The following is a 16,710-nucleotide window of genomic DNA, read 5'->3' as shown; positions in this document are numbered from 1 at the left end:
GGAGACCTTTGATCACCATTGTCTGGGGGTGCAGCTGAGCTAAGCTGTGTGACAGTGACTGAAAGAAGGAGCTGCTGATCTGCCCATCTGCACAGTGCAAATGAGAAGATCTATTATAAATAAACTGGGAAAGCAGAATTCTTGCTTCATTTAGACATCTGTTTTAAAAATGGTTAGCAAGGGTGTGTACCAGATGTCCTAGCACTGATTGTTCTAAGTTTTGACTTCTTTTCCCCATCTTATAACATTTCCTTTTTGCTTATCTGTGTGCTCCTTCTATCTGACCTTGGTCCTAGCAGCCTGGGGCTCCTTTTGTGAAAGAGGAGCAAGATGTGGTGTTAGAGGTCAGAGGAGTTGTCCTGAACTGGTCAGCAGAACCAGGCACTGAACCTGGACTGGTTTCTGCTGCAGGATGGAGAGTAACTCTGTCTTGCAACCCCAATGCAGCTGCTTGTCTTCTGCAAGAAAAGACTGAGGCTGTGGGAGTCTTCTTGGATAGACACCTACAAGACACTTGGGTGTTCCCACCAGCCGTGCCCCACAGAGGCTCAGAGGGTGGCTGTGCTTGGAGTAGGCACAGGACATCCTTGTATTGACTGCAGCCTTTCTTCTGACCTGGGATCAAATAAGTGGCTTCCCTTGCTTAGACTTTTAGTTTTAATGTCTGTAAATACTTGACAGGACAGTGGATCTTCTAGAAGCACATCTGTCACAGATGCCCACTGCAGACCTGTGGGCTCCTTCCGTTGTCCCAGCAGCACACAGGAGCATCTGGGCCTGTAGTGTTGTTGTTATCTTCCCCACTCACAGCAGGCACCTAAAACTAGAGGAGGTTAGTGCAGGGGGATGAAGCTGCTGCTGAACAACCTAATGTAGCAATCAAAGGAGAGGCAGTGACCTTGGAATTCATTTAAATAACTTTTCATTGGCCTCAACAATTTAATGGCAATCTTAACAGGATTATTCAAAGATTGGATAAATAATCATAGGAGACATTAATTGGTCTGCAGTTTGTAGGTCTGACTTGTAATTCATTCCTTTTTCATGTAATTCTCCTGTTTTCTGCAATGGTAGGTGAAAGCAGGTTGTAGCTCATTATAGCAAAATTCTCATGAAGACAGCCAGAAAAGCACTGTTTATTGTGGGACAAGCTCTTAAAATTTGTTGTCCTTCTCTCAGGTTCAGTTTAATGTTGTGACATTTTTCCAGGCTGATACATCATGCTGTCCTCTGTCAGGGGTAGAACATGCATTCACAATAAAGATTTGAAGACTTCAGTTTGCATTTAAGTGCCTTTTAAAAATCTGATGTTGCTTCCCTTTATTTTAATCCTGAGTGAGTTGGCTTTGTGGCTGTCAGTAGTGCTGTGTCTGTGTGATGTTCATGAAAGAACCTGGAACAGTGACATTTCATGGTCTGCATATCCTGATCCAAAATTTTACTTAGATGATCTTTAGATGCTTGGAATATTTTTTCATTTCCTGGGCAAAATGTGCCTGTGTTATTGGTTTATGTTTTTTTCCCCTCTGCATAGCTTTGTCAAAACTCTGGTTCTTTAGAGCCTTTGAGTGATCAAATCTAATTAATTATTGTAATATAATTGGAATATAGTGTAGATTATGTGGATACTGTAGTATGAACCTTGCTGTGGCTAAGGAACACACTGTGTAAAGCCCATCAAGGTGAAGTTAGCCCTGCAGAAAATCATTGTTTGTACAAATTTAAGCTACGTAATTCAGAGAGGTTTCCAGGTATCCGAACTGGGAGTTGAGATGCCCTTTGGTTAAAAGTGAGGAAGAGCACAAAATGAATTAAGTTCCCTGCTCCTAAAAGGAGAAATAAATCAAACTGGGCAGGTGTCAGAGGGATCTGTCAGCCCCTTACACAAAGCCATATGCCTGCAAGTTTCCTGTGGGTGGCAAATAAATCATTTTCCAGCCTCTTTTGTGCTTTTAACCAAGATAAGCAGTGCTGAGACAGTAATTCTTCCTCAGCCTGTCCCAGCTTCTTCCTGAATTCTCCTGTGAAGCTATTGCATCAGGTTTCCAGCATTCTCACACCATGGTGTAAAATTAAAGCAAAGCTTTCTCCACCAGCTGAGCTCCCCTTGTTCTGCACATTAACCACATTACTGGTTTTTTGCTTAAAAGAATGGCATGGGGCTCTTTAGTGCTGTGGTCTCTGTGCAGATGACTAAGTGGTATGGACTTGAACAGGGGCTGGTCTGAGATCAACTGCTCTGGTATTTGCTGTAATTCTTATGTGGGATTTGCAGTTGTTGTTCAGATGTTCCATAAATATGCCCTGAAAGTGTTCCATGATGTGCTGTGGTGGCTGAAGCTCTGTTTGCTCTGGTGAAGTTACTTATACCTGGATGTCTTACTGCTTCTTGGCTGCAAAGACTCTGACTTATGCTATATAAAACATGTTGAGTTCAGGCCCAGGTTTGTGTCTGCTGGCTTCAGCCATTATCCCATCAGAGGGAAACAAAGCAGCACTGAGGTTCAGAGTCTTTGGTTTATTTTATTTTGGACAATGGTGTAAAAATAGCCCCAGCCCCGTTACCCGAACACCTCAGAGTCAGCTTTTGCTGGCAGGCATTGAAACACATTTCTAGCCGTATCTTCTGATACAGCTTCCAAAAGCTCAGCTAAGTCTGGGTTTTCTAGTGCCCCTTCCAACAATAACAGCTCAGGAAAGTGAGCTGGCTGCTGCTGCAGGGGAGAGGGAGAGGTGCAGCAAGGCACAAGGATTGCAGCACTCCGGGGCCGTGCCAGCGCCTTGTCCCAGCTGCCTGCACCTCCAGTCAGACCTGAGCCTCATGTGCTGGGTGCTCACCCCAGCCCCTCTGTCCCTGTGCCCTGTCCCAGAGGGGCTGCCGTTGTGCCAGTCCCTTGGGGACAGGGAAGGGGCTGTCACTGAGGCCAGCAGTGCACTGGAGGTGCCAAAGTGTAACTTCACATCATGCTAGGACCCTCACCCGAGCCTGAAAGTTCAGCCTGCCTGCAAGCTACTGCACCAGCTGAAAGCAGTTTAATTTACACCCAAATAATGTATTCTAAGTCTGCTTTTCTCACTCATGCATTCATTTTACTTTATTGTAATGTCAGCACTTAGCAGTGAAGTAAAGACAGATCTCTGGAGAACTTCGCACAAGCGAGAAAGCACCATTATCTCGGTTTTACAGATCCTGCTTATGTTGGGAGCATATGTGGTGGTGTAATTACACTGATGTGATTAAATCAGTGCAAATCCTTGCTAGAGGGACATGCTGTACCACTGTAAAGCAGGACTTATTATCAGTGCAGTTGAATTCAAATTATATCACTCTATTAAGCTGTGCTAGTTTAAGCCTCCACTGAAAGTCACAAAGTCGCGTGAGGAACTGTGTTGTTTCTTTTTAAAGCAGATAAAGATTTGGAAACTGAAAGGAGTGAGGTTGTGCTCTTCCCAAGAGCATGGTACTTTTTGTAAGGAAAGAGGTGTGGGTGTGAAAGCACGGGTGTATTATTATTATTGTTATTTTTAATAGAGTAAATTCTTTGTTTAAACTGTCGTGGCCATTTTGAAAAAAAAAACCTATATCATACTACGGCTTTACAAATATATTAAGTAAAATGCATACAAAATTCTAGTAAATCTTTACTACCTGGTTTTGGATTTTGATAATGGCTGAATGGATCAATGAATAACCATGTATACAATTTAACTGTTTTTTGTTTGTTTTTTTTTTTTGGTAGGGTGTGGGCACTGTAAGAAGATGAAGCCAGAATATGAGAAGGCTGCAGAGTTTCTCCATGTAACCAGTGATGTAAGCTAATTTCCTTTATTATATCCTTCAAATAATCAGTAATAAATAACTAGAGTAATAAAAGTGACTTTTCTCCCTACAACAAATTCAGCTGTTCTCATCCTCCCACAGGACCCTTCAAAATGCGCTTCCAAAGTACAGTCTCATCGCTAATGCATGAGCCCTGCCAAAGTCTGAGAAAGAACATTCTGTCTTGAACGAAAACAAAATCGAAAAATGTTTATGTATTCTACTGTAGGCCTTATACATAATATGATCAAATCCAAAAATGGATTTTTTCCCCTTACTTAAAGGCATTGAATGTGAAAAAACATAGGCTTTTATTTATGAATTAGATTTGGAAAAAAACCAAAAGGGGTTGATCCTTGTTTCAAATACTCTGTTTTTAATGGTTGCACCACTCCATTAGCTTCATCATAAGTGCTCCATCAGCATGGCTGGAGAAGAGAGAGGCAATAATACAAGTATTAGTGATATTGATTCAGTCTCGTGCTGTGTATGCCATGCAGGAGAAGTAGAATTGGTCTCCCCCATGCTTTAAACATCTTCTCTGGAGACATCTAAAGTTCCTTTATTGCTGTTGGAGAGGGAGGAGATGAGAAAAACAAGGATCCAATGAATCATACTCTACAAATGCCTGTTCTTCTGTGTGTCTAAAAGTGGTCCATGAAAAGTTACCCACAAGTTAGGGAAAGATTAATTCATTTTAAAGTAAACTTCTCTTTAGTGTTGCTTGTTTCTTCTAGAAGAAACAGGGATTTGTGGGAGGAAATGCAATTTCTGGGAATGGCTCTTAAGCATTATAAAGTGAATTATATAAAGAGAATCCATCAGAAATGAGAATGGAACAGGTAAGACTCTGGTAATATTTAGTCCATAGTATGTCCCTTTCTGATTTTGCACCAATTCTTTGTGTCTTTCTGTATGTCTGTGCACAAAATCACAGAATTAATCAGGTTGGGAGAGACCATTGGAATCAAGTCCAACCCGTGACCAAGCACCACCACGTCAACGAGAGCATGGCACCAAGTGCCACATCCAGTCTTTCCTTAAACACATCCAGGGATGGTGTCTCCACCATCTCCCTGGGCAGCCCATTCCAATGTCTAATTGCCTTTTATGTGAAAACATTCTTACTCATATCCAACCCAAGCCTCCTGGCACAGCTTAAGACTATATCCTTTTGTCCTAGAGGCAGCAAAGGCACCTAGAGCATGAGTGATTGTCCCCAAGCCCACTGTGTCCTGCTGAAGGTGTGTCTGTATGTGGCTGGGATTTACAGGAGGTGATCTCTGTTTCAGAGTCCAGGTGTCCTTGCAGCAGTCGATGCTACTGTCAACAAGGCTCTTGCAGAAAGATATCACATCTCAGGGTTTCCTACTTTGAAGTATTTTAAGGATGGAGAGGAGAAATACACTCTGCCACACCTCAGAACAAAGAAGAAGATCATTGACTGGCTGCAAAAGTAAGTTTTGAGGGTTTAAGATAGTATTTGGGTGCCTGGTTAGTGACTCCTGCAGATGGCTTTGATGAGGAACTAAACAGAGCTTCAACACTGCCTAAATCCCTTGCTGACAAAATTACACTGAATTCCATTATTCAAACCCACAGAAACATGTATGTTAGCAATGGTCTCTAATACACCAAATCCTTTATTTGCTATGGGGTTTTTCATAGCTGCCCTGGTATTACTTTCCCAAAATAAATATTTTTCAAATATACCTTAAGCCTTTCCCTGGAGAAAGAATAGCAATGGCTCTGAAAAATAAATAGAATATTTGTTGTTCCCTCTTTATACAAAGCAGCAAATCCCAATGTTAGTAACTGAATTTCTACAGTTGTACTTTTCTCTTTCCAGCATTTCAGAGCCAATGCCTAGAATTCCACCCATGTGGGGCTGAAGGAAAGCCAGTGAGACCAACAAAACTAGCACCTTTGAGTGCCCTAACCAATTTTTCTTGGGTGTGTGCTGAAATATGCAGAATTAAGTTTAATATGAAAATTATGACAATAATTCCATTTCAAAATAAATTGCTGGTACAATTCCCTCTTTAAGTATGCATTATATATGCATGTATGTAAAAGTATGCATATGTATATAAAATACTCCTCTCCCTCTCCCTCTCCCTCTCCTTCTCCTCCTTCCCTTCCCTTCCCTTCCCTTCCCTTCCCTTCCCTTCCCTTCCCTTCCCTTCCCTTCCCTTCCCTTCCCTTCCCTTCCCTTCCCTTCCCTTCCCTTCCCTTCCCTTCCCTTCCCTTCCCTTCCCTTCCCTTCCCTTCCCTTCCCTTCCCTTCCCTTCCCTTCCCTTCCCTTCCCTTCCCTTCCCTTCCCTTCCCTTCCCTTCCCTTCCCTTCCCTTCCCTTCCCTTCCCTTCCCTTCCCTTCCCTTCCCTTCCCTTCCCTTTCTCATTACATCTCTGACTGCTTCAAAGCAGGTAGTGGATATGGTCTGGCAGTATTGTTGTAGCATGTTGAGGAGCTTTATCTGTATTTTGCTTTTAGATATGGTACTCCCTTGGCCTCCCTGCCCACACAGGCTCCAGGCTGCTGTATCCATATTCCTCATATGTCCTCATTTCACTGGTTTACTCAGCTCTTTTGAGCACTGTGCACTTTGTGGCGAGTTAAACAGTCAGGCTGATGCTGCCTGTACCGGCAGGTGAATAAGCAGTGAGGAACAGGGAAGTGGTATTAATTCTTCTGGATCCTGCTGTGGCTCTTGAAGACTTTTGTCTGTAGCCTCAGCTAGTCAGCAGTACAGGTGAAGCCCAGACAACTTGTCTCCTGGGTGTTCTCCTAGCTAGAGATGCAGTAGAATAACATCCTTGTTTTCTGACAGGGATAGAATTGACACAGCTGCACTGAAGCTGGTGGAAATAGGGATGCATCTGGTGATAAAAATACAGGTTGTGGAGACCTGTCTCAAGGGGTAGTTGCAGCCATTTGCTGACTTTGGCTGTGGTTCCTCTCTGTGCTGCCACACCAGGTTGTTACCAGTTGCTGGGTAGCTTATTCCAGGTCAGCGTGGAAAATTTTATGTGAGAGTAAAGTCCCATCTCTGTAACTGTAATCACTGATAGCTCACAACAACTGTGTTCATTGAGGAATTCAGCTAAAGGACACACTGTGTAACTCTTGTAACTCTTTCTCTGAAACATATCTAAGTCTTTCTCTAAAAACTGGAAAAACAGTAATGGTGGAAATACAATGACTGTCCACCAAGTGACCTTGAGAAGGACTTTAAAAATTCAGTTTTTCTCCACTTGGTTTTTATGTACCTGGTACAACTTAAAATGGTGTCATTCAAAGTGTCAGGAAAGTCTGAAAAGCTAATTTATTACCAAGGCGACATATGAAGGTCTTTATACTGTGGCACCATTCTGATGATTTTATATAAAGTAATCACTATTTAAGATACAGCAGGAATGAATTTAATGAGTCTGAGAGAGGTCTGTGAGCTAGTGAATAGCAGAATTTTTGTTAGAGACGCTCTAGGTGTGCGGGATTGCTCTGATCTAGCCAGTATGTGCAGTCATAATTGAAACCTGACATTCTCTTTACCAAAGTAAAATATTCTGGTTCAGTCACCTCTGGTATTCCAAGTGGAATGATGCTGATTTTTGCATCCTGGCTTTAATATCTGAATTCTAGAGAAGGTCATGAAATTCTTTACAGAAGTTTGCATGATAGCGATAAAGAGTACAAAAAGGATATTTGAATGGAAGATACTGTTCTATATCAGTTTTGCCATAGATTTCACCTGCTTGCTGTTCTTCTCAGTTCATGCCTGTGGAGGATACAGTGATATGTATCAATGTTTTTTACACCCAGATGTTGGATGCAATGTAGGAAATCTTTATTCGACATTTCTGCTCATATGCCTGACTACAGTCACTTAAATTATATTTTAATTATTTTAAATTATATTTTGAATTATCTGAGTTCCAGAAATTAACTTGCATCTTTTTTGCTGTTGCTTGGTGTTGGAAATATCAAGTATGTCTTTCTATTTTACAGGCACCTTGAAGGATTTTTCACATCGGTTCCCTCGTGCTAATTACGACCAGGACAATGCTGTCCCTTTATCTACTTCCAGAAACATTTTCAAACCAATTTCATTGTCTGTCTTTTGTAGTCCAGAAGCACCGCCTCCACCTGAGCCTGCATGGGAAGAAAAACAGACCAGTGTTATCCACCTGGCCGGAGAAGACTTCAGGGAGTCCTTGAAGAAGAAGAAGCACACCCTTGTCATGTTCTATGCACCATGTGAGTAAATAACCTCTCTATGAGGATGGGTTTATAAGCCTTACATTTACTGTGAAATCCTGAATGAATTCCCTTGCTCTCCACAAACTCTTAAGGGTAAAAAACTGATTCTGAATATAAGTGCATGGGAACATCATTGGCACCATCATTTGTATCTTTATAAAATGAAACAAAGTAGTATATAATGGTTATATTATTTAATGCAGGCGCTAAAGCAGGCAGCAATACAAAAACAAAACAGATTTATTTTCCTCTGCTGAATTTTATGGTCCATATAACAAAATGTGATCCTTTATACTAGTACAGTGGACATGGAGAGCCTGATTCATTAATGCAGAACTTCAGTAGTGAAATCAATGTAGTAGTGTGGGAAGAATCAGTCCACGAGGTGGAGAACAAATTTTGATGGAATAAACTTTGTAATAAATCTGTATTTAAGTCTCCACTGAAACTAGGGACATGGCTTCCTCCTCTCAGATTGTTTTGCATGCATCACATAATTACCTTGTTTTTCAAGCTCCTGAGAATATTTCTAGAGAAGTTTAGAATCAGGCCTTTTATAAATGAGGTGAGTGAGAGGGACCTCTTCTGTTTTCTGTGCTGTCCCAGAGACAGGCAGACTAGGTACAATTTCTTAGCTTTTGAGGGGTTTTTCAAAGGGAGAAGGTAATCCAGGCATTTAATATTAGATACTATTAATGTGCCTTTATGGCACCATGACTCAACCCCCCCCATATGCAAAAAAAATTCTTCTATATCACATGGCTAGCAATTAATGGATAACCTTCAGATAAACAGTTAACAAATTGTTCCCATTAAATCAAAGGTATTTTACATAAAGAGAGGAAAAGATCCTTAATGTTTAATCAGGCAGCCCCTTATTTTGCTTTTCTGTTAGGGAATGAAACATGAATGCTTTGGGTCTCATATGAAGGGATGTGGGAGAAAGCAGGGATGCAGTTCAGGGGGGAGATTTCTGTAAGGTTGTAAAAGAAAACGGAAGGGACATAATCCCTTTTCCAGTCCAGTTCCCACCACCTATTGAGTAAAAATTGCCCATGTGCCAAGAATTTCTGATTCATGGACCTCAGCTGGTTAAGAGCAAATTATAATTTTAAAATCAAATTATTGTCCATGAAATGATAAGATTTAGGAGTACACTGTCTTTTGAATTCTCTTTACCCGATTAGTGACTTTCTGCATAAGAGGGATTTATTTTACTTTTGTTTTTTAGCTGCATCTTTTTAAGACAGTGAGATTCTTGATCCTTTTTAAAGCCACATTTAAAGCAAAGTCTCTATGTGTGATGTGTATGCAGCACCCAGGGTTGAAAGCACGAGGGAACTTGCCTGATGGGCTAATTTTTTGCCATTGGACTTCCACCTTTATTTTAGGAGGGGTGAGTAAAGATCAGCCTGGGCCTTTCTGTATGAGCAGGCTCTAAAAACAAGGCTTGCATGATGTAAAACTATTGGGTCCTTTGGGGCTGCACTTCAGACACATTTTTGCACTGTTTTTGACACAGTGCTGCATAAGACCACCTATATAAAGGACAGAGAGGTGTTAGCTGGAACCCCATCTGGCCTTCCTGTGACTCCTAAGACACCCTTGCTGTTGTGGTGTCAGTACGTGGGTCATGCACAATTTCTGATTTGTCAGATTTGTTCTCTAAATGTGGAAGTGTCTGTGAGCAAAGCACAAAACACTTTGTTGGGTGCAGGGGAAAGTACCAGATGAGTAGTTTAAATCTCCATTTTCTATGAAATGAACATTAATGCAATAGAATAATTGCAATGATTCAAATCACTATATTTTTTCAGCTTTTGTGAAGTGATAATGTGCTTTCTGTTAAACTTTACAGATTAGCTTTTGTTTACCATCTTGAGATCTCTTGAAGCTTACATTGCCAATTAATCTTAACTTTCTTATTTTAGTGCAGAAGGAACACTGCTAAAATTTCAAGGTACCATTACCTCAAATAATTTTCTATTCAAATCCACATCTTGGGTCAGGGCAGACTCACAGTATGCTATTCCATTCACTTGTGACTCTGTGGCAGTATTTGTTACACTTACACATATGCTGAGATATTTTAGGATTGGGGGGGGGTGTATACATGCATATATAAAGTATGTTTATATATAAATATTTATGCTAAGAAATGTATCTCTCATCTGTCATTAGAATTTAAAGCAGAAAGTTGAGTATTCTGACCTTTGTCAAGCTTTCAGCTAGAGTGACAAACCTTTAGGCAAAGGCCACAGATATATATCTTAGATGCAAATTAAAATGAGATCTGGCTTTCCTGTGGCAGCTTCCAGCCCAAATTACTTTATATGTATAGGAGAGCCACCAATCTGCTGCTGTGCTGATAACTCAGGGCTGAGCTGAGCAGGGCTTTAATGGTACTGAGCAGTGCTTCACAGTGATTTAACTCTGGAGGAGAAGACTGCTACATCCACATGGAAAAGATAGGGAGCTCATTACTCTGTCTCCTGGAATATGGGTGAAGCATAAATGTAAAGGTTATTCCTCATGCCTGTAGAATATTTTAAGGATGAAGAATCAGAATCAAGGCTCTGGAAATTACTGGGGGAAAAAGTCCACTCCTGTGGACTTAACACCACAGAGATCTTGATTTCACATTCCCTTTCCTGCATGGCAGCATCTGTGTGTGCTTCAATGACTGATCTGGGGCAGGAGGCAGGAATAGGGGCAGGTTCCCAATACTGACTTGGGAACAGGGAAAGTGCCTGCTGCAGAAAACCCAGTACTACTTGTGCCAGTAATGACCTAGGACCAGATCTTCATCCAGATGTCCTTTGAGTAGGTCTGTACCATGCCACACAGGCTGGAGTGTGGGCTGGCATGTGTTAGAGCTACTCTACCCTAGGTCCTAGGACCTGGGCAGGCTGCTGGCATCTGTGCTGCACAGCACCTGTCCCAGCTCTTCTCTGGAACCCTTGTGCAGCTCTTGTGAAGATGTAATTGTCATCCCACTCATGTACCTTTAAGTTCAAAATGTCTAAAATAAGAGGAAGCTAATGGTACCATCTACAGAAGGGAAGCATGAAGCCTCAGTTGTGTGTGGGGACTGCTGTGAGTGGTTGGAGGAGTATTTGAAAGCAGTAGGATTAATGCACCAGCATTTGAGAAGCTTTTTGTATCTGTATTTTTTTACATAATACAGTCCTTGGACTACTGGATTCCATCAGCTTCAGTTTTACTTTGATAACTGTTTGGCTTTGTCCAGAAATGGGCAGAGGAGACAACTAGTCGGAGTATGGTTTGGTGTGCACATGGAGCCTGGTACATGGATGATCAGGATTTGGGGGCTACAGACTCTGTTGGGAAGTGAGCCAAATGGACAAGAGCAGATAGACTGCAGTGCAGAGCCAGCCAGGGTCAGGAGGGCAGTGGCTGCAGGTCTGTGCCCTAGACACAGAGCTTGGTCCAACACTTGCAGCACTAAAGTGAGGTGTCCTGGGCCGACCCCTTTGCATCGGTGCCTCTTCTGGGATCAGCGCCCTGACTTTTCTTTCTTCTTTTTCTTATGTCCTCCCTGTTCATATAGCTTATCTGGATGTATTTTATCTGCATTTTTACTTTTATGTGTTCTCTCCACTCCGTTATTCCAGATAATTGAGATTTGACTTTGACAAAGCATTAAATTTTAACCTCCTACTACTGTAGCACTGAAAACTGTGCAAAATAGAAGCAGTTGGTTGTGATTAGTTGTCAGAATCACAAAGGGTAACAAAAGTTCCAGTAAATAATGTCTTTGTGGTTGGAGATGTCAAACAAATTAAGGGGGAAAAAAGAATGATTGAAGCTAGGTGAGACTCTTTTCTGCAGTGCCCAGGGACAGAACAAGAGGCAAATCAAATTGAAACACAGGAAAGTTTGCATAACCATTTAGAGGAAGTGGTGTTTTTTTTACTGTGGTTGTGGTTGAATACTTGAACAAGTTGACCCAAGAGGCTCCATCCTTGGAGATATTCAAAACCCAGCTGGACACAGTGCTGGGCAACTTGCTGTAGTTGACCCTGTTTTGAGCAAGGGAGTTAGATTAAATGGCCTTCAGAAGTTCCTTCCAACACAGCAATGCTGTATTTCTAGGAATAGTTATACTAAAGTTTGAGATGCACAGTGGGATTTTATTTGGTTTGGGGTTTGGTTTTGTTGATTGTAGTTGGTTTTTCCCTTTCTCATCCAGTTCTGATTTTCTCTAAACAGGAAAGACTTAATAACACCCCTTGCTAATTCTTGTGTAGAAACAGAAAATGTCCACTTTTGAGTTGCAAGAATGTAATTTTTTGGTTGAGATTGCTGCTTCCAAAGAGACTACAAATGAATCAACTGTGTCAGAAAGGAATGATATGTGATAGACCAGTCATTAACAGGTCCAAATGATGGTGGGGAGGGCACTCTGTTTTTAGATCAGTCACTTTAAATGGCAGGAGTCAGCACTTATCAAATTCATTCAGTTTCTACTTTTAGTGTCAAAACATGAGTTAATAAGCACTTTTAAAATATAAAGACTTTCAGCAGCAATGGGAAGTAGTTGAGGGAAAGTTCTCCTTTTTAATGGTTCGTAAGGGGGGCAGTTGCCAATGTTATTGACTTGCCAAATAGCCCCAAATTGTGGAACTCCACAGGGTTTACAGAATGGATATTTTTAATAAATGCTTTGCTGGGAGCTGATTTCTGGTTCTCGTTCAGCAGTGAAACTTTCATTTCACTAGAAGGTAATTTCATCACCTGGAAGAAGTTATTTTCTGGTGAAGTCTGACCCAAGGAGTACCAAGAGAACACCCAGAAGTAAACCATCCTGAGGATGGTTTTCATGAAATATTTTTGAATGGAGCAAGTGGCTGTAATTCTGCAAGAGAATGTGAGAGACATCAGCCTCTTTGGTTCTTCACTTAAACTTTTTTGTAGGGTTTTTCTTTCAGGGCTGGAAAAAGTGAATAAAGGTGTCTAATCCGCTGCATCTGATAAAGTCCCAGAAGACTGTACGATGTTCGTGGAGCCATTAAAAGGCTGTGTTTTGATCAAAGGTGTGTGGGAGATAGTACCTGGGTATTGTTCTGATGTAAAACAAAGATAGTAAAGCAGGAATATTGACGTTGTTGCTGTCAACTCCTGGTGACCATTAAGAAATAAGTGGGAAATCAGGTAGAACTTTGCTAAGCAGTAAGAAATCAGACAGGGATCTGACTAAATGAGTTGTGCCCATCCCTATGGGTTTCATCAGGAGCCCATAAAATGCTGAGAGCTAAGGAAACCTGCATTCATTTTACCCACAAAGTTTGTTCAAGATTTTAATTACTCTGCATCTTGGTCTGCTCCTCCTTTCTGTTTTCACAACAAAAACTGGTTTCTTCTGTCCAAGTTACGCATCAAGGAATATCCACTGACAAAAAGCACTTGGCTGAGAGTCTTTGCCAGAGTGGGTCACACTGTGAGCACAGAAGTTGCTCATGGCTTTTAGCTGTTAATGCTGACAGCCAGGAGGGCAGTGTGCTCCTCCCACCCTGGGACCCAAGCTGTCATCAAAAAGCTGCTCTGAAGGAAGCCGTAGTGTTTCCTTTACATCCTTCCTATTTTTTGGAGCAAGCTTGGCCCAAGATGGTTGCACCATATCTCAGCCTTTGCACAGGCAGTTTTGGGGAGTTAATGTTTTGGTTAAGCTGCACTGCTTTAGGAAAACATGGCAAATTCTATTGGCTGTGAGGCCTCAGCCTGTGGCTGCTGGGCCTGAGATGAGCAGTCTGGGTCACTGCTGGGTCACTCAACAGACTTGTGTGACATGGTTCTGTATGCAGTATGCACAGAGGGGGAGAACTCGACAGTTGAGTTATGAGTTCAGATGTGCTGAGCAAAGCAGCAGCACAGATGCATTTAGTGTCCCACCATGGCCTTAGATTGGCTCCCACCGAGAGGTTTTCCTGTCACTTGCAAGCACGTCTTGTTAAGTTTTGATTAGGAGGCTGTATCAAAGAGCCTGAACAAAATGTGCGTGTTTATAAATGAAGCTTAAGCTATCAAAAAATTATTAAAAACACGCTGAACAGAAAAAATCCATTTCAAGGCAAAAACCCTTGCAGGAAGGATTTTCTGGTTGTTGACTGAGGCAGAGGCGAGGTCTGGACCCTCTGATAATGAGTCTTTAAGTCCTGTGTGGGCTGGCACTGCAGAATTTTGATGTTAGCTCTGCCACTAATTGCTTTCTCTCCTGCATCAGTGATGCTCTTGTTTCAGGTACATTACCTGAAATGTGTGTTCCTTTTGGTGTAAATAATGCTGATGCCACAGTGCCCCTAAACAGGCTGGGTTTGATAAAGGATGAATTCATAGAGTGGTCCCTGCAATCAGAACTGCTTTAGTCCCAGTGTTTGTGCCAAGGAGAATACTTAGCGCCAAGAGAATGGTTTGAGCTGCACTTCCCCAGACTCTGCATAACCGACACGAAGTACTCACAGTGGCTGTGGTTCAGTGGTGACAGTAAACTAAAATTTGTTGAGGTGATCCAGCTCCTCTTGTTTTGTAACCCTAAGATGTTACAGCTGCTTGATTTGGTGTGCAGAATATTGCCTGTGTATAAACAGCTCCAGCTTGGGAGAAAGGAAGAGGAGGGAAGTGCATATTCTTGCCCCGTGAAATTCTCTCCTCACAAACACACGGCTGTGTTGGTGCAGTGTACCATGGGTACATTAGGAAATTATGAATATACCACCCATCCTTATGCACTGTCATGAAATCCATTTCCAATAAGACAAATGCTTTTTTTGGTGATGTGTAGCATTGTCTTGACAGGAGCTGCTTTTGAGCATCAGTGCAGTTGAAATTTCAGTGCTCTGCTGGCTGTTGCTAACTCAGTAGTGTGTCCTCTATTAGTGGTGTTCACTGGTATATCAAACAAAATTATTTTGCTTGCTCTATAACTGTTTGCAGTTAACCAGGGCTGATGCTGGCTTGATTAACTGCTGCTGCCAGATTTGTTTTTACACAGGCCAGTGACACAGTGGAAAATGCAGGTCTGCTGGAACTGGCACTTAGGTTTGTTCTGGGTGTAATTGTTGACCTTTATGCCCTTTCTGTCCAGAGGTGACTTGCTGTATAGCTTTCCATCTCAAAGGGTTGCTTGTTCCCAAATGCTGAGTGTTGGCATGTCATTAGTAAATCACTGCAGTGAGTCATATCCTTGCTTTTGGTACTGGATGAAACAGTCCGGGAATTTTGCGCTGAGTCTTTTTATTCTCCTCACTTTGCAATTTGACCTGCTCTGATGAACTTTGTTGCTGTTACAATTGTCCTTATCTCATGGCTGTGGTTTCCCAATAATTTGGGTTTTGTATGTTTTATCTCATTTGTATACCTCCGAGGTGTTACAAAATAAAAGTTCAGATACCTTGGGAAAAACTCAACAAAATCCACCAGCAGGCTGTGAAATTTGGAATAGTTTGCCTGTTGTTAAGAGCAGTCAGACAAGCCTTGGTTGACCTTATGCTTAACTGAAAAGCTCGTAACATTTTTCAAATCAAAGGACATGTCACCCTCTTTCAATTACTGATATCTTGTGTGTTAGAGATATGATTATTCTATGGTGTCAGGTTGTCAAGTGAGCATTGGGTGCAGATGTGCAATAAAAAACACTCTAGTTCTCTACTGGTTAAACAAAGTGAATTAACCTTTCACTTAGATCTCCAAATGCCTTTCTCAAATCTGCCTGTGGATTCAATAACTCCTGCAGCCACACAAATTGCATTGGTTTAAGCAGTATACCCTTTTTCAGCTCTTATCTGTGCAATTACTGTCTGTGGCCTGTCTTTCCTTGATTGACCAAGTAATATTCTGGTTTTAATTCTAGTTAATCGCTTGGAACTCTTGAAGTGGAAACAGGCTTTGCTTGACTCTGTGGTGTACAAGCTCCCGGGCTGGCCTTGATAGCTGTGCAGAGTTGCTGCTTGCAACTTGCTTAGAATTGCAGTCATTTAAAAGCCAGTAACAGAGGGCACTATCTACCCCTGTTATTTAAACGGTGATGATTTCAAGCAGAGATGGGGAATTGGAAAGTCATTCTCTGCTCTGCACTTTGCACACTGAGGGCTCCATCCTGCCACGTGCTGAGCCCTCTGAGGCCCTGATGGTTTCACAGCTGAACAAATGGAGTCAGCACCTTGCAGCCTGGCTCCCTGTCAGGCAGGATTGTGAACCCTGCGAGTCACTTAACCTCTTCCTGACTCTATTTAACCTTGGATGTAATGACAGAGGGGGATAATCATGCCTGTCTCTCTTAGGGGCAATTTGAAGCATAATTAATTGATATTAGTTAAAGCATTTGAGATCACCCGTTGAGAGGTACTAAAGGAAGCCGGGGGCTGAGGGGGGAGCAGAGCCCTTTCTCATGCTGAGGGTACAGCACAAACAGCACAAATGCCACAGTCTCACAAATCACTGGGCTTTCAGATCTCCTCTAAGGAGCTGGCCAGGACTTTGTTATGAAAGTACTGACAGTTTAAGTTAGTGTATTTAATATGAAAGCAGTCTACATTAAAATGTGTGCGTGTTTAAAGGCTCTACTTAAAAAAAACCTCATGTAAAATATATGCACACCACTTTGTTACTTT

At 41.8% G+C, this 16,710-nt stretch overlaps 1 protein-coding gene across 1 annotated transcript in view; it reads left to right on the top strand.

The window, feature by feature from the left end:
• The window catches only part of PDIA5 (protein disulfide isomerase family A member 5), a 97,417-nt gene that overhangs the window by 62,093 nt on the left and 18,614 nt on the right, over positions 1 to 16,710 (top strand). Inside the window, exons 12-14 of the mRNA XM_021526076.2 lie at positions 3,741 to 3,811; positions 5,113 to 5,276; positions 7,947 to 8,077. Of these exons, the coding sequence (XP_021381751.1) occupies positions 3,741 to 3,811; positions 5,113 to 5,276; positions 7,947 to 8,077 (366 nt within the window). The remainder of the gene's footprint in view (positions 1 to 3,740; positions 3,812 to 5,112; positions 5,277 to 7,946; positions 8,078 to 16,710) is intronic.

Source organism: Lonchura striata, chromosome 8 (genome assembly GCF_046129695.1).
Source record: "Lonchura striata isolate bLonStr1 chromosome 8, bLonStr1.mat, whole genome shotgun sequence".
Classification (NCBI taxonomy): Eukaryota; Metazoa; Chordata; class Aves; order Passeriformes; family Estrildidae; genus Lonchura; species Lonchura striata.
This window is presented reverse-complemented; position numbering and strand designations above follow the sequence as displayed.